The sequence below is a fragment of the Conger conger genome, chromosome 6 (assembly GCF_963514075.1).
Source record: "Conger conger chromosome 6, fConCon1.1, whole genome shotgun sequence".
Lineage (NCBI taxonomy): Eukaryota > Metazoa > Chordata > Actinopteri > Anguilliformes > Congridae > Conger > Conger conger.
This window is the reverse complement of record NC_083765.1, coordinates 13,228,667-13,246,754: the sequence shown is the minus strand read 5'-3', so window position 1 is coordinate 13,246,754 and position 18,088 is coordinate 13,228,667. Positions and strand designations below refer to the sequence as shown.

At 45.6% G+C, this 18,088-nt stretch overlaps 1 protein-coding gene across 12 annotated transcripts in view; it reads left to right on the top strand.

The window, feature by feature from the left end:
- The window catches only part of sox6 (SRY-box transcription factor 6), a 185,296-nt gene extending 167,721 nt beyond the window's left edge, over window positions 1-17,575 (top strand). For 11 of the 12 annotated variants that reach the window (XM_061244563.1, XM_061244560.1, XM_061244556.1 and 8 more), the window contains 3 exons: window positions 5,899-6,072; window positions 9,607-9,823; window positions 11,664-17,575. In XM_061244563.1, coding sequence (XP_061100547.1) covers window positions 5,899-6,072; window positions 9,607-9,823; window positions 11,664-11,970 — 698 coding nt within the window. In that variant the 3' untranslated portion in view covers window positions 11,971-17,575. The remainder of the gene's footprint in view (window positions 1-5,898; window positions 6,073-9,606; window positions 9,824-11,663) is intronic. The other variant, XM_061244565.1, reaches the window with a different exon arrangement.
- The last annotated feature ends 513 nt before the right edge of the window (window positions 17,576-18,088 follow it).

The window sequence follows — 18,088 nt, the reverse complement described above, 5'->3', positions numbered from 1 at the left end:
TGTATAAAGCACAATGCTTGTAATTGTGGCTGGATAAGCGGGCTGCTAACAGTTGAAGGCGAACCGTATGGTGTGCACGGCACCAGCATTTCTTTTGCTTTCCAAATTACCCAAGCGCCTCAGAGCATCGGCAGTGTTGGTGTGTGGGATTGGTCAGAACGTTCCCGTGTCCCGTCCCGTGCCTGTTGTTTTCCGAGCGACCCAAGGGCGTAGGACTACCCTGTCATCGCTTCAGCTCTCAGAGAGCTTTAGGTTGCTTAAACTAATATTTGTAGTGCATGCAGCAACCAAATTAACAGCTGCCAGAAGTTGTGAGGGGGGACCCTGGAGGACGCGAGGCCGGGGCGGGGAGCTGGGGAGCGTTTTCCCCGTCTCGCAGAAAGCCACGAGCCACATGCATCAGCCTGCCGCAGAGTCATTAGGCCTTTTAAAACTCAGATGAAAAACATTAAGAAAGGCCGCAAACGGCTTTAACATGGCCCCTTTGTTCAGCCCTCCTCATGCAGTTCATAAGTTCCACTCGTGCGCTTGTTGCTCACAGAACACAAAGGGGTGGTGGGAGATGGCGAACAGGAAATGGGCTAATCCCAGTGGGCTTTGCAACAATGCCATGCACATAAAATTGGAGGGGTTGATTAGTCAGCTATTAATGCCCAAGGAGTCCAAATGGGCAGAACTACTGTATAACTACAGTAGTCTTACCGTAGCATGGTAAAGTACTTTGCTGCACTGTTATGAAACAATGACTATGATTGAGTTTTTTTCCGTCCCCGTAGCCTACAGTAAGCCATGAGAATGTTCTGTCCTTTACCCCAAGGCTGACAGGCACAACAGAACATTCCATAAAATAAGAAAAATATTATTGTTTAAGGAAGCACAATATATTATTGTTTTATGAGAGTCATTCAGAATCATTTTACAGAATTAATATTTTTTCAATTAAGCCCCTTTTGAAATACAAATAAAATAAAAATTAAAATTGAGGTTGAATTTTTAGGGGGGAAATGTAGGTAATTTTTCTCTGGTCTTTTGGTCACACTCGTGTGTCTCTGGTGTGTCTCTGGGGCTCCAGACACCACTGAGTTTGTTTCCCTGGCTCCTGTCAGAACACAAAGGCTAGTGTCACTGTAGACCAGGACTCATACAGGCACTCTGAATGACTGGAGCTACAACAAGGAATTTAACACGGCACGCTGAAATCTGGGAGGCATGCAAGGTGAGACGCACGCAGCACAAAAAAACGCACGGGCGATAGCGTGCAGGTGGTGACACCTTACAAGTGGAATCGCCACCTTACAAGTTGGGTTCTGCTGTGAACTTCAAGCGCAGCACAAATTCAGTAACAGTGCGGAGAAGCGCAAAGGAAAAAAAGCACAGATCAGCTGCTTTCAAGTCTTAAATCATTTTGCGGTTCGTAATGTTTTAATTGGCAAAAATTTGAGCGGTGACATGAAGGCGTTGGAAGTTGTGTTACGTCCGGTGACGTGTTCCTTCTCCTCCAGTGTGGAGGCATTGTCAGCCTCTCAGACCTCTGTAAAGGCTTGTTACCGGAGCCCTGGGAGGGGGCAGGCGCGTTTGTGTGACGGCTGCTTGCCTGGCGGAAGTGAGTGTTTTCAGGCTGTTATGAAACCAGGACACCTGGGCAAGTGCAGACCTGCAGTGTACAGGTGTGGTGGTCTGTAGGGCCGCCCCAACCCCCACACCCCTCTCACTCTCTCTCTCTCTCTTACATTTACATTCACATTGCCCTTCACTAGCCCACACATTCGCCTCATATTGCCAAAGCAATTGTATACATAAACTGTAAATTTACATGTTAGTAATAGCAAAAATATCAACAATATAACTACGGCAGTGTAGTTAGCAGTGTATAATTACAGTCTGGGTGTTTTGCTTTGTCGCCTGCCTTAGTGTGGGAACCCCCCTCACTGTTTGCCTGACTGTCACAGGAGACGTGTGAAGAAGAGATCCACGCATCACTCGATCACACTGAACACTGGCTGGGCCACATACATCACAATAAACCCTATTAAACTCCCCCATACACACACAGCCATGCGTGCCCGGGGGAGTCTGCCCGTGTCAGCGCTAAACATCAGTATTTATTTACACAATCGCTCACCTAACTAGGCGCTTCCTAGCGTCTGTTGGATGGGTGGGGAGAGGAAAAAAAAAAACATTTAAAAAGGAACGGTAATTGGTAAATAATTTAGGCGTTTCCGTTCACATTGTTGTCTTCGGCTTTATTGCGGTACAGCAGAGCGTGGCGTAAATGCATATTTTCTTTAGGGGGGGGAGGGGCTGGCGGACTGGGTTTGATTAAAGGCCAATCGTGATGGCGGAGCCTCATCAGGGACCACCCGTGCCTGCGCCCCGTCCCTCCCCCTCCCCACCCTTACACATCACACAAAATGGGGTTCGCCGTGCGGCCTGGGTTTTTTTTCCCATGATTGATTGTCTTGGAGGGGCCTGGATCCATTTAGTCCCGACAACAAAAGGGGGGCAGCCTCGTTACTTAAGGAGAGAGACCGGTCGAAAAGGGTGCGGATATTGGGCTGTTACTGGCGCGGGCTAGATTTTTCAATTAGAGATTTAAAGAACTGGAAAAAGGAATGCCTGAAAATACAAAAACCAAAATGTAAATACATGCTCATTTTTGTACCAATGAGCCCTGCCGGGCTGAATGAGAATCGAGGCCTTTTTTTTTTTTTAATCCATTTTGTAAACAAATTGAACCTGGGCCTGATTGAAAGGCTGCGGTGATTTTGTTTGTGTTATGTTCACCTCTGCTCTTACATGTTGCGTGCCAGTATATAAATTGCTGAATCAGTGTCAGCCGGGGGAGTAATGGTGTGGGAGGGTGGGGGGGGGATGCGGGGCCTCGTAAATTAAAGCGAGCGATCGGGGAGAGCAGACAGTGGCTGTCGTGTCTGAACGAGCGCGCGTTGAGCTCCGGGCGTAATGGATGCCTTCATCTGAGCTGACAGGCAGCAGATTGCCCCGCGCTGATGGATGCTGTCAGCCTAGCGCGGCACACTGCATTTCAGTGCACAATAAACATGGCTGTCAAAACCGCACAAAGTGAAATCAATTCATCCTGTACGGTTAGCGCGTGCTAAATGAAATTAATGTACTGTGGGGCGACGGTAGCGGAGAGGTAGTGTATTATCCCCGCATCCTGACGGCTCGGAGCCGCCAGCCCTGGAGCGCCATGGGGGGGGGGGGGGGGGCTGGGGTGGTCACCGGATCAAGAGGCTGTCTGTTCTTAGCCAACAAGTGCTAGACCACCGGAGCGCAGGGTCCTGTGTAATCAGAAAGATTTGTGTGTGTGTGTGTGTGTGTCTCTGTGCTTGTTTGTACATTTGTGTGTGGATTCATGCATTTTGTGTATGTGTCCTTGTGTACAGAATGTGTGTCTGTCTGTGTCAGTGCCTGTGTATGTGTGTGTGTGTGTCTTTTTGTGTGTGTGCGTGCTTGTGTGCATGCATGTGCGTGTGTGTGTGTGTGTTTGTTTCATGACTAAGTTCCTGTTTGTGCTATATTCTGATTTTGCCATGGCTTTTAAAGTAGGATCCTCAGGTGAACTGTTAGTGCCAGTGAAAGGCATTGTGGGTAGGTGGGCACTGTAGGCGTGTGTGACCTGTGACTGTGGGTTGCTGTGGCTGTGCCTCCTCTGGGTGTAAAACAGACGGCTGTGCTGCTCTGGGTGTAAACAGACGGCTGTGCTGCTCTTGGTGTAAATAGACGGCTGTGCTGTTCTTGGTGTAAACAGACGGCTGTGCTCCCTGGAGATGCTCAGATCCCCACCGCCCAGACTGATTCACCATGACGGTGTGAATGCTACATATGGAGCAGTCTTTATAGCATATAGATATGTTGGTGTGACTGTTAAACATGAAGCAGTGCGAATGGATTAACAGGAACTGATGCTCGGTTCAGCGGGTTCAGCAGAACAGCGCCTCCTGCTGGTCAACCAGTCTCAGAGTGTCTATGTACATGCCCAACCACCTTACACTCTCGTACACTCTCACACACACACACACACACACACACACACACTCTCTCACAGTTTCGTACATTCTCTCACACACACTCTCTCGCACACTCACTCTCACACACACACACACTCTCACGTACACACTTACACACTCAATCTCTCACTTTCTATCACATACACACACACACACTCACTCTCGTACACTCTCACACACACACTCTCGTACACTCTCACACATACACACTCTCTCGTACACTCTCTCACACACACACTCTCACGTACACACTTACACACTCAATCTCTCACTTTCTATCACATACACACACTCACACACACTCACTCTCTTTCTCACTTTCTCTCTCTCTCTATCTCACACACACTCTCTCACAGTCTCATACATTCTCTCACACACACTCTCTCGTACACTCTCTCTCTCTCACACACACACACACACTCTCTCACAGTCTCATACATTCTCTCACACACACTCTCCAACACACACACACTCTCGTACACTCTCACACACACACACACTCTCGTACACTCTCACACATACACACACTCTCGTACACTCTCTCACACACACACTCTCACGTACACACTTACACACTCAATCTCTCACTTTCTATCACATACACACACTCACACACTCTCACACACACTCACTCTCTCTCACACACACACACACACACACACACACTCTCGTACACTTTCTCACACACACACTCACTCAAACACACACACTCTCTCTCACACACACAACACACACACACTCTAGCCCCCTTGCTGTATTCAGGCCAGGGAGTCTGTGCTGTGCAGTAAAGTCACAAGGCTCAAGGCTGCATGATGTTTCTGTTTGCCTCACCTCAGTTATTACGACCAAAACTCCAGTGAGCACAGTGAGAGAATGTGTGTACACTTTTATTATCAATGTGATACAATGGACAATGTCAGCCAAAGTCACTTTATTCCACAGTATAAGTGACAGTAATGGAGAGAGTTAACCTTTAGAGTTAACCTTTTGTCTTCCCAAGCTTTAGCCTCGGTAGCATTTTGCCAGCAGCACACGGAAAGCTCTGTTTTCCCGTCCCTTTTTTCTTGATTTTTATTTTTGTTTATTCTCTTTTCATTCTGGTTTTATCTCCTTCTGGCCTCTTTTGTGCACAAGTCAAGGAAGCTGATATACATGCGAACATAATTGATTAATTTATTTCATTTTAATATTGATTTTTATTTGCGTTTCTGACTTTAACCTGTGCTGAATGGGGTGAGGGTTGTTTCTGCATTATTGTGGTTATGCATTTTTCCTGCATCCCCAGTTTCCCCCCTGATGTCATTGGCTTTTATACTGTTCAGAAATTATTTAGGTTGACATTGTTTATGTTTATTATTTTTATTTATTGAAGTTTCCATTTATATGCATCTCACTGATGCACACAGCTTGAAACTTTGAGGTGGGACACAGAGACAAACAATGCCTGCAAAGTCCCTGAAGATATATTCATTCTCTTCTCCTGTGTTCTATTCTCCTCTCCTCTCTTCTCTTCCCTTCTGTTTTTGGACAGACCCACAGACACACTCCCTCTCTCAATAAATATTTTTTCTTCCTGCCACCCCCCTCCCCTCTTGACAGGTCAACTTTATTCTTAATAAATTATTTTATTATTATTACATTTGTTGTTTTGAGAAAAAGAGAGAGGGGAAAAAAACAATAACAATAATCAATAATTTAGAAGAACATTTGAGTTGCTGTATTTAGAAGTGTGGAAAGGGAGGATGGAGAATGGGCCTCTCCTTTAGCTTCCCTTGCTGGTCCCAGCGTAGCGTTGCTCTTCAATCTGGACTGGGTTTCCGGGGGTGGCGATGCACTTGACCACAGCACTGCTCTCTTTGGCCAGCAGGAGGCGCCAGCACTACGGAGGCTCGGGTGTACAGGGAAGCGCGGGGGCGCAACAGCACCGAGCCCCACATCAAGCGGCCCATGAACGCCTTCATGGTGTGGGCCAAGGACGAGCGGAGGAAGATCCTGCAGGCCTTCCCTGACATGCACAACTCCAACATCAGCAAGATCCTCGGTGAGAGCTCCCCGCCACGCCCGCTGGCCCCGCCCGCTCCCCTGGCCCCGCCCGCTCACCTGGCCACGCCCGCTCACCCAGCCCGCTCACCTGGCCACGCCCGCTCACCTGGCCACGCCCACTCACCCAGCCCGCTCACCTGACCACGCCCACTCACCCCGCCCGCTCACCTGACCACACCCACTCACCCAGCCCGCTCATCTGGCCACGCCCACTCACCCAGCCCGCTCACCTGGCCACTCCCACTCACCCAGCCTGCTCACCTGGCCACGCCCGCTCACCTGGCCACGCCCACTCACCCAGCCCGCTCACCTGACCACACCCACTCACCCCGCCTGCTCACCTGACCACACCCACTCACCCAGCCCGCTCATCTGGCCACGCCCACTCACCCAGCCCGCTCACCTGACCACGCCCACTCACCCAGCCCGCTCACCTGGCCACACCCACTCACCCAGCCCGCTCACCTGGCCACGCCCACTCACCCATATTGTTATCACATATTGTTGGCACTTATATAGCGCCTTTATCCAAAGCGCTGTACAATTGATGCTTCTCATTCACCCATTCATACACACACTCACACACCGACGGCGATTGGCTGCCATGCAAGGCGCCGACCAGCTCGTCAGGAGCATTTGGGGGGTTAGGTGTCTTGCTCAGGGACACTTCGACACAGCCCGGGCGAGGGATCGAACCGGCAACCCTCCGACTGCCAGACGACTGCTCTTACTGCCTGAGCCATGTCGCCCCTGTCACCCAGCCCGCTCACCCGGCCCGCTCACCTGGCCACGCCCACTCGCCCCACCATACCCGCTCACCCGGCCACGCCCGCTCACCTGGCCACGCCCACTCGCCCCACCATACCCGCTCACCCGGCCACGCCCGCTCACCTGACCACGCCCTCTTTCACAGCTGACCCTGCCCCTTTCTTCACCAGGCCCTGCCCCCTCCCTCAGCTCTGCCATCATTTGTATTTCTGAAATATGAAAAAAACTACTACAGTATTACTACAGACCAAAAACCCTCAATTGTAAGCTATTTAAGAGTTTGCTCTGGTAAGTTTTAGCAGTTATTATTGAAACAAAACTTATTATTATTATTATTATTATTATTATTATTATTATTACAAAACATATATATTAGTCAATTGTGTTTAGTGTCAGTGGTGAAAATTGTTAATGATAAAATTATTATGTGACAAAAAAAAGTACCCAAGAATGACACAAAATAAATATTTTTAATATTTCTGGTTCATATTTTTACAATTCATATAGTACTTCTTCTGCCTTATATAGAAATGCGGGCTCATATCTATATTTATCATAGTTTTGCATCAGTAATATTTTTTTTTAAATGTGTTTATATAACCTAATATGTCTCTTTTTCCTAAAATCTGAGCACATTCCTAACTGTGAAAAGCCTTTCAGATATGCATAAGCAGTTTGCTGTTTGGCTTTTGGCAATAGCGATAAATGTGTGGTGTTTAAAAGCACTATGTTATTAACAACAAGACACAGAACGCCATTCATAAAGCTCTGAAACACTGTACTACTAAAATGGCTGGCTAGAAAAACTAAAGACTCACACTGTTCCCGAGTGAAAACCAAACTGTGTGCCAGTGTAACACGGCTCTGTGATACGTTAGGAGTAGCTTTAGATGGAAAAAAGCAAGACTGCACTGAGTGTTTGCATTGAAAGTTGTTTTTCTCCGTGAAAACACACCACGATTGTGGCACTGTAATTAATGTAATTAATGGTAATTATGCCATGTTAAAAACACAATAAAAAGAAATACAATGCTTTGGTTCGCATAGAGCTAAAATGGAGCTGTTTTACAGCCATTTCACGATAATTCAGACGTGTGTTCAGTCAGTGTAGTTTTTCTCCGCTCGGTATTGAAACGATAGCGGGTCCCTCTGTGCAGCTGCGCGGTGTTTTTAAAGCCGTGCTGTAGCGGAGGGGGTGGAGGGATTCGTCACAGTGTGGGACCCCTGTATCAGTGTACTCGTGTCAGGCAGAAGGATTTACCGCCCTTCAGACGGGCGTTATACATTATGAAAAATGACACGGCTAAATGGGTCGCTCCCCTCCGCTCTGCCGGCCCATACATCAGCGCCGCTAAAAGTGCCGTCACACCGCGCCAGGGCACCGCGCACTTTCTAAATATTTACCGGCTTGTGCCTGTAATGCAGATGGACGGCCGGAAGTAAGGTGTTTGCTGCGTCAGGGAAATCGTGTTTTAAAAATAAATAAATAATTGACAAAGTATAGGGAAATACCGGAGAGTGCTAAATAAATTCATTGGGCTTAAACACCACAATAAAATGCTAAACAAAGTGAATAAATAACCGTAGGGGCGAAAAAGGCTTAACTGCTCTGCTGTGTGTGTGCTGAGACCACAGAAATGAATAAAAAGTCATGGCTTTGATGAGAAAGCCTGGAAAGCCCTGTTTAGAGATGGGGCTGTGTGCACGTCCTGTGTGTTTGGCACAGACTGCTCCATGATGCAACTGAGCAGATGTGTGCACTTCTCACTGCAATTACGCTGCATGCTTCTGAGTCTGTCACACACACACACACACACACACACACACACACACAGACATGCACGCGCTAACACACACACAGATGCACACACACAAAAAAAACAAAAAAACACAATCATTGTACTGGATGTGATTATTCAATTTATAGAGTAAACAGCTGTTGAATTTAATCTCCTTTAATCTCATAATATCCATGTTAATAATCCAGTCTTTCAATCTTCCCTTTGGTTTCTATAAAGCTGTTTTCATTATTAGAGACTCGGTAGACTGCGGAGTACAGTGTACACTGTAGATTTAACCCAGACTCTTGGCTGTACTCACACTCTTAATCTGCTGAGAAACAAAGCCACACGTAATTCACCCAGCCTGAACGGCCTCGCTCATTCAGGTCTCCCTCCTTAACGGCGCTCTTCCCCTGCCTGTTCCCTATGGCAGTGCTAGGCGTCAGGTCCCCCCTCCTTAACGGCGCTCTTCCCCTGCCTGTTCTCTGTGGCAGTGCTAGGCGTCAGGTCCCCCCTCCTTAACGGCGCTCTTCCCCTGCCTGTTCTCTGTGGCAGTGCTAGGCGTCAGGTCTCCCTCCTTAACGGCGCTCTTCCCCTGCCTGTTCCCTATGGCAGTGCTAGGCGTCAGGTCCTCCCTCCTTAACGGCGCTCTTCCCCTGCCTGTTCCCTGTGGCAGTGCTAGGCGTCAGGTCTCCCCCCTTAAGGGCGCTCTTCCCCTGCCTGTTCCCTGTGGCAGTGCTAGGCGTCAGGTCTCCCCCCTTAAGGGCGCTCTTCCCCTGCCTGTTCCCTGTGGCGGTGCTAGGCGTCAGGTCTCCCCCCTTAAGGGCGCTCTTCCCCTGCCTGTTCCCTGTGGCGGTGCTAGGCGTCAGGTCTCCCCCCTTAAGGGCGCTCTTCCCCTGCCTGTTCCCTGTGGCGGTGCTAGGCGTCAGGTCTTCCCCTCTTAACGGCGCTCTTCCCCTGCCTGTTCCCTGTGGCGGCGCTAGGCTCACGCTGGAAGGCCATGACAAACCAGGAGAAGCAGCCGTACTATGAGGAGCAGGCCCGGCTCAGCAAGATCCACCTGGAGAAGTACCCCAACTACAAGTACAAGCCCCGGCCCAAGCGCACCTGCATCATCGACGGCAAGAAGCTGCGCATAGGCGAGTACAAGCAGATGATGCGCTCACGGAGGCAGGAGATGCGGCAGTTCTTCACTGTTGGGTAGGTGCATGGCCACAGGCCCGCAGAGTAGGGAAATCAGCAGGAAGGCACCCTCACCACCGCCACCCAGGGCATTCTGGGAGAGATTTTAGTGACACAAATCATGCATGAGAGTGAGCGACATGGCCCCATGATAGCGTAAAAAAAAACATTTTACTGATATTTAGAAGCATGCATGTAGAGATACATATTCTCTGGAAGAGATAATTATAGTTACGTAGTCCAGAGATGCCTTTAGCTTTGTGTCTATGCCCCCCCCCCCCCCCCCGAGGATGCTCAGAATTAGATAGCAGATTTTACAATAAGTAGCCTACTGTTATGCTTTAATTATATGATCACAGATGGTTAATTACATTAATGTGAGCAGTGTTTTCCCCGGCTGCCCTGAGTTGAGAGACACACTTAGGAAAGGGCAGTGTTACAGTGCTTCCTCTCCAGAGCGATTGTGTGTAGCATATTGCACAAGGCCACTGGCCCTGTAATAGAGCTGATTACATTAATACTGCAGCTCGTTAAGCCCTCTTTTCTCCTGATATACGACCCTCCCTCCATCTCACGCAATGCTAATGAATGCTCCCGTTAAACAATAACAAGTTGTCGTTTTTCATAAGTGTTTGTTACTCTCTCATTACATGTCTAGGGACAGCGATGAAAAATGGTTGCAGCAGTCCTATAAAAAACATTTGCGGTCCAGTTAAAATGAATTCCCCCAACTCCCAACGAGTTTTCAAGTGGCACAGCCTGAATTTCCAGTGATTTTAAATACTCGTAACTTATCAAATTAAGACAATAGCAGTCTGAAGGCAGAGAAATTGGATGCAGACATTATTACAGGACATAAAACTGAAGTACTAAAGGAAGGGGAAGCTGGGCAAACCTCAAGCTTTACCCCGTAATTTATTGTGTGCGGTCAGTGAGACGTCTACTCCAGGTGTTCCCATTTCGCCAGTGAGAAACACAATCTCTGGAGTTTCAGTCTGGCTGCAACTATGTGTATGTGTGTGTGTGTGTGTGTGTGGGAGCTACCAATTGGCTTCATATCACAAAGCCACTTTCCCAGTTGAACTCAGAACTGTTCTGCCAAAACATCTCCCAAATCATTTTCACAGGGAACTGTAGCTGTGAATATATTGCCCGAAAAGAAAAAGTTAGGTTAATCTTCTCAATTACAGAACTTAAAATGGAGAGCCTCGGGGGTAGATATGAGTGATACATGGTTTCAGCATTCTTTGCACTCTTTAATGTTTTATATGATACACGTTTTGCATGTTCCTTATGGAGTGTGTCTGAAGTGAATGTGAATAGGTGGGTTAAAAGGACAATTAAGAAAAGTAATTGGTCAGTGAAGGAGCCCTGCAACCCTTGATTGGCTCACTCAGTACAGTCTCCTGCTAGACGTGCAGGTTAGGCCCAAGCCTTGGGCTGTGTCATTGGCCGACTATGACAGCGAGTCCACAGCGGCTGGACAGACGACTTCTAGTCCTCCAAGTGGGACGCCGTTCCTCAGGGTTTAGCTTTAGCATCTCCCATTAATACACCAGGTGTCCATAGGCTGCTGGTTTTCACACAGAGAGAAATGCATAGTCATGGGAGAGTGAGGTGTCATGAGACCCGTACAGAGTGGAGTGCAGCAAGAGTGACTCCTGTACTTTTTTTTTAACAAATCAAAATAAATCTCCCCAGCAGAGATGAACACAGTTCATTATACAGGTAAAGCGTCTGATTTCTTGGGTCTTAATCGGCTGCTAATATGAAGGTGAGTCTTGGGAGTTGGAGGGTCCAGAGCGTTCCCTGACGTGCCCCTCTCTCTCTCTCTCTCCCGCTGTGTGTGCCCGTGCAGGCAGCAGCCCCAGATTCCCATCACCACCAGCAGTGGCCTGGTCTACCCCGGCGCCATCGCCCTGGCTACCGCCACACCCTCTCCGCAGATGACGTCGGACTGCTCCAGCGCCTCGGCCAGCCCGGAGCCCGCCATCCCCGTCATCCAGAGCACCTACGGCCTGAAGCTGGAGCCCGGGCCCCTGGGGGCCGCTGACCCCGTCAACGGCAACGACGACGACATGGACATGTACGAGGACTTCGAGGACGAGCCCAAATCGGACTACAGCAGCGACACCGAGACCAGGGAGCCCGTCAGCGCCAACTGAATCCGCCCCACCACCACCCTCACGGCCAAACCCAGCAACACATCGACAGATTCTTACCGGAGAGTACCAGAACGAGAGAGAGAGAGAGAGCGAGAGAGAGAGAGAAAGAGAGAGAAAGGGAGAGGGAAGGCGAAATAAAGGCAAAGAAGAATAATAACTAAAGAACGAAACGACACATTAAGAGAAAAGCTCCCTTTCTGAACATGTACTGCATGCACGTGTGGCTCCCCCACATTCAGCTGTTGGTCTTAAATGTTTCTTAAAGTGTGAAGCAGTACGTTTGTTTTAATTTTTCCCCATTTCATGTCCTCTTTTCTTTGTTATTTTTTCTTTTTTGCTCATGGACATTTTGACAGTTTTGTTTTGTTTTTTTTGTCTATTCAACTTTGGATGTCAGGACTTGAAATTTAACATTTAATATGAATCCATAGCTCTCACAGTCTTACATTTCATTTTATTCTTATGAATATATTCATATATATTTTCTTTTGAATGCTTTTTATTAGCTTAATTTACTGTTTTGATTTGGTAATATATTCTCACTCAGGTATGCTGTGCCAGCCAACAGCTTGTGAATGTGTTTTTAACCTGAACTATTTAAGAAAAAATACAGAGAAAGAGAAAAGTATTCTGAAATTTCATAAAGATAAAACACAGAAACCAGTCCACAAGTGTGCTAACAAGCACAAAAAGAATGCATTAAACACCCTAATTATTATTATTATTATTATTATTATTATTATTATTATTATTGTTAAGTAGTTTTTTTGTGTTTTCCAGCATTAAATCAAGACGTGCCAAACTTGTCATAACCTTCCATCACATATATCTTAAAATGTGTAAGTCTTAAAGCAGGCACTGCAAGAGTCTTAGACAATCTTAATGAAACGGCGTAAAGAAAAAGCAGTTACTTTTCACAGTCCTACTCAGGAATGTGGATGCAGACGCACTCACATTTTTCCTACTTTTCGGGAAGGGGGGAGGGGGGGGCATAGTCACTGCGCTGCTGCTCCGCTCCAGCCCGTCTGTGTGTGTCTCTGGAAGACCCTCGCAGTGATCATACAGCCAGCTCAGTCCAGTCTTACCCACTGAGGTCTTAATGCCAGCGATTGTGACCAGCCCGGACTGCCGGGGGGCCAAATGCCTTCCAATCCACCCAATTGGAAGTGCAGGAAAAGGCAGCTTTGGTGGCGTTACAATCGCTGATCGTTGCAGTCCAGCAAGGCACCGTGCGTTCCTTTCAAATGCTTCCGCCCCTTAGCGGGACATGGACGTTTTAAATTCCTTCATCTTGCACAAGACTTCGCTCCTTACAGTGTGGAAACTGTAAATCTTAATCAACTTCTGAGTCTTAAAGCTAAGCTCTCCTTAAGTCTTAAGTCCAAATAGAACAGGCAGCTACACTTCCCAGAGGAAACAGGTGAACAGTAGAAGTTACTGCACAGGCAGTACTATCAGCAGCCAGGACAGCTCGATAACAAACAGTCCTTGAGGATAGGCAACATCTGGCTTAATTTCATCTGTTGTTTTCCGGCAAAAAACGATGTAAGTTAGATCATGTCTTACTTTTACCAAAGTTTGAACTAAGATCAATTCTGCCCCACTCAATTTACTACAACTACATCTGCCGTATCCTGGACAAATTAATATACGTTAGATCAGTTCCGATCCACTGGGTCAACATACTGTAATATCATATTATTCATGAATAATAGTGAGGGGGGGTAATGAATAGTCCTATAATAAAAACCCACATCCCTGCCAAACAGACCTGAAGGAGCAGTGCCCCTCGTTATCTCCTGAAGGTCACAAGGCCCTTCCTCCATGGCTGTTACCGCGACCAGCCAACCAGGAGATGGCTGTTAGCGGTCAAGGCGGTCAGCAACGAGGTGGTCAGCGGTCAAGGCTGTGCCATTTGGCATAGGGTGCTGTGACCCCCCCACACACACACACACGTGTAGCTGGGCCAGTCCAAAAGGCGGCCCCCACAGCCGCTTGTGCCCAAGGGGCGGCCATCTGCTGGAGGGGCGGGAGCAGGGCCCTGTTTTATTGTGCGTTCCTCCAGGCCAGGCCAGGCCAGCGAGACGCCGGCGAGCAGATGGAACAAGTACATCAAGCTGTGGGGGATTATTAAAATGACGGACGAGTAGGTATCAGCTCAAATACGCCATTATTAATGTATGAATCCCGTTATTTTTCCTACGCCCTTGAGCACCCCCCCCCCCCCCCCCCCAGAAACAGAGTGATTAGGAGATGCGTTTACCTGCCACGGCTGGCACTGATGATCACTGTTTGATTTCCTGCATTTTTTTTAAAAAATCGCACTGACGGCTTTCTCTTTTCTCCTTTCTTTGTTTTCTAGTCTCCACTCGCTTAGAGCTTGTCAATCAATTTTAAAACAACCCCACTTTTGCAAACAGGATAATCAGTTCCATCTCGATCCCATTTCCATGTTTCTCTTTTTGATTTGTTTTGCTCTCTAAAACAAACTGAATTTTCTCCCCTACACAAGCCAACAGTTGTAGGTGTGGCAGGCTGTGTTTATTCTGTTTGCTGGGGGATAGGTACGGGATTTGTGTGCTCTTGACGGCCATGCCAGGCTGGAGGTTTGAGAAAAATTACCTTTCGCGGGACTGAAACTTGATTGCGCTTGTATTACAAACAAACAATAAATAAACAAAAAAAAAATACAAAAAAAAAGTTAACTCTCACAGAGACATTGTTTGATAAGTGTTATAAGCACTGGATATAAATGGTATTTTTTATCAATTCTGACTAATGTGAAGCTGTTGTATGAGAGAGAGCGAGAAAGAGAGAGAGAAAAAAACGGCATGAACAAAGTCACCAGTTTGGACTCGTGTGAGGTTGTCTCACAGTTGCCAGATTTTGACTTGTTTTTTTCTGTCTAGTTATTTTGTTTATTTATGCAAAAAAAAACACATGTTATGAATGGACACTTTGTTTTAGCTCCACTGCTACCAGAGGGAAACTTTTCAGAAAATTTGCCTAAAGGCTAACATAGCTGGTCAACTGAGATACACCGGACTCCAGAAATGCATTTTTATTGGTCAAGTATGTTTGTGTTGTATGTTGTATTTGAAGCTATATAGTGCATATAGACATTTTATTGTATTTATTAGCCAGTGGTGGCTCTAAAAAGTGTCAATACAGCATAATTAAGGACAATCAGAAAATAAAGAAGAAAAACAGTGAGAACTGAACCCGATTTGGAGCTGAAAACAAAGTTTCTTTTTTTGGTTTTGCATTTTTCTTCTAGAATTTACCATCTCATTGTAGAATTTTTTTTGAAATTGTAAATATAACATAGGAAAATAGAATTCTATTTTTGTTCATGAATACTTAGTGAAGTATAAGTTATGTGTTTGACTGTTTTTTCTTTTTTACGTCAGTGTATGTTGGTCTGTGTTATAGAAAAAACTGACAAGTCCCTGTACCTCACGTAGATGCTGAATTTAGAAATATGATGACAGAGAGCAGTATTGGACCTGTAGCTGGGATGGCTGGGCACCTCACTTGTTTGTGTTTCAATGACATTAAACTTTTTCAGCAAAGGCTCGACCCACACTATAGTGGCAAATTCGCTGGCTTAAGACAATATTGGAGTCTGGTACCCTCTGAACCAGACTCTCACGAATGCAAATGAGAGGTATAGCATGGTCTGGTGATTCTTTATTCAGTGCAATTCTGCAACAATGCATTGACCATTTCACCATTATGCATAAAGGGTGTTTGATCTTCCTTGCATTGGCTGGTGTACAAAACAAGCACTTAATGATTATTTTTGTTCTATCGATCTATCTATCTGCATATCACATATACATAGAGTATGTGTTGTAACAGTGAATTCATGTTGAAAAATCTCATTTGCTAAAATGGTCCAGTTGCATTTCAAGCCACAACTAAAATACCTTCAGTAGCTGTAAATTGTGCCAAATTGGGGGACAATTGGGAGAACTGTGGATAATATAAAGATGGATATACTTTTGGATTCTGGAGGTGCATGCATTATTATTATTTCTATAGCAGAAACTGAGTGGGTGACAAGTCTTTCTCTAAACAGGCATTTTATTGAAAACACAAGTGAGGTTCTCGGCAAGCTTAGGTTATAGGGGACGTGCAAATATTTATTAGTTTGTGTGTTGCACATTGCGGAAATTTAGTGTGCATTCCCTGTTTGTCTGGTTTTGCTTTTCCTATTTGGCTTATTTTTAAAAAAATACTTAAATATTTAATAAGTTAGCCCACCCACTTTATGACAAGCTTAGTCTGCTTTGCATTTCTGTGAACTCTTGGGCAGTCTTTGCTGTGTAATATCAAGGTAGATTCAGAAGACAAGCCCGCGAGCTCCTACTACATAACTTATAATACTGTAACTATTTTTTTGTCCTAACATTGGAATTCATGGTGTACATTGTGTGATTGGTCTGATTGTTCTCTGTGTTAATTTAATCAGCACAATTCACTGACATGCTGGACTGATATGCTAGCTGCTGTTCACAAGCATCAATTTAGCTGTTGGGAGGGCAACCCCCCACCCTGCCCCCTGCTGTTGTCTCAATGGTACTTTACTTTCTTTTTTAATTGTTATCTTATGTTTTTCAAGCGTGTGGCTCCTCTGTCAATGTAGGGCTGCTGTCTTTTTTTAAATTCTGCTTGCAGGCTCCTACAAGCAAGTTCTTTGTAGAAATACCTTTCTCAGCAGGGCAGTGTGCCCGTGGCAGATATCGTTAGGGCGTTACTAGAGATAATAAAATAGTGTCTGTTGCTGCTTTGAAGAAAAAAAAAGTTTTACGTCTGAAAATGTAAATAGTTTATCAGAATATCTTGTACAGTCCAGTGTAAAGTTTTTAATTGAACTTAAAAGGTTGCCATCACATTTGTGTTCACATTCTTTTTACAGTACAAAAAGACAGCTATTTGCTAAGGTTATTATTGTTTAAAAAACAAGAGAAAAAAGGGTACTAAAAAAAAACTTTGTATTTTTTTGTTTTGCTTCGCTTCAAAATGTAAAGCAGCAGAGTCATTGGTTTCCATGTGCAGTATTGATGTGAGCTATAAAAAACTAAAGGTAAAATCATTTTACAGTGGTACACGCAGAGACCAGTCTTCTCTGTTTTTGGTAGTATTAATAAATCAAAGACGATACATTGGTTGACTGACAAATCCTGATGTATTTAGGCACCTTAGTCATATGTACAAATCCTTTGGTATTTTCCCCCACAGGAATGATATATATATGTTCTTTTTTTGGCATATTGTAATGTAGCATCATTCGTTGGTGTACCTAATCAGTAATATGGTGGGGGTAGGGGGCAGGTGTGGGGGGGGGTTTGTGTGACTGCCTATTTAAGCTCATTTACCTCAAGTTTCCTCCTTTTCCTACAAAGAAAAACACAGAACGACAAACAACAAACAACAGAATTGTCTCACCATCACTCCATCTTTTGTACTGCTGTTGACACTTACAAAATTAAAGAGAAATTTTGTTTTAAGGTTTTGGTGGTTGTTTGTTCCTGCACATTGTTAGTAAAATTCATGTGTGTAAGTGTGATTTGAATAAATCAATAAAATCAATACAACACTGGTTTGGATTCAATCAACATTTGTCCTTAAGTTGGACTCTCAATTACTGTAAATGTAAGCTGTATTTTCATTTCATTAATAAATAAAGTTTGCTGATTTCAGCAAACGCCAAAGGGAATTTAAAGCATTTGTTGGACAAGAAAAAGTAACAGTTTTGTATTTGTTTGCAAGTTAAAATTTAGGACAAAGGATGGTTGAATCCAGGCCTTTAAGGCAGCCTCTCACCATGCTGAAAATATTACAGTACCTTTTTGTTTTACAGTACTATTTTAATAGTTATAAATCCTGCCACTTTATGTTGTTTACAAAATAATAGTAGAGTAGATTCAAATCCCACAAGGCTGGATGCGACTGACTCGCATGCATAAGGGGAGACTGCTGTCAGGAGTCGAGCAGACCCGCACCAGCAGAGAAACACAATCTGATCTGATTGTCTCGGTTATGCCTGGCAAACATGAGTGTGGCATGCACAATGGCAGTCCTGGTGGAACGTGAACTTGAGACGCTGACCCAT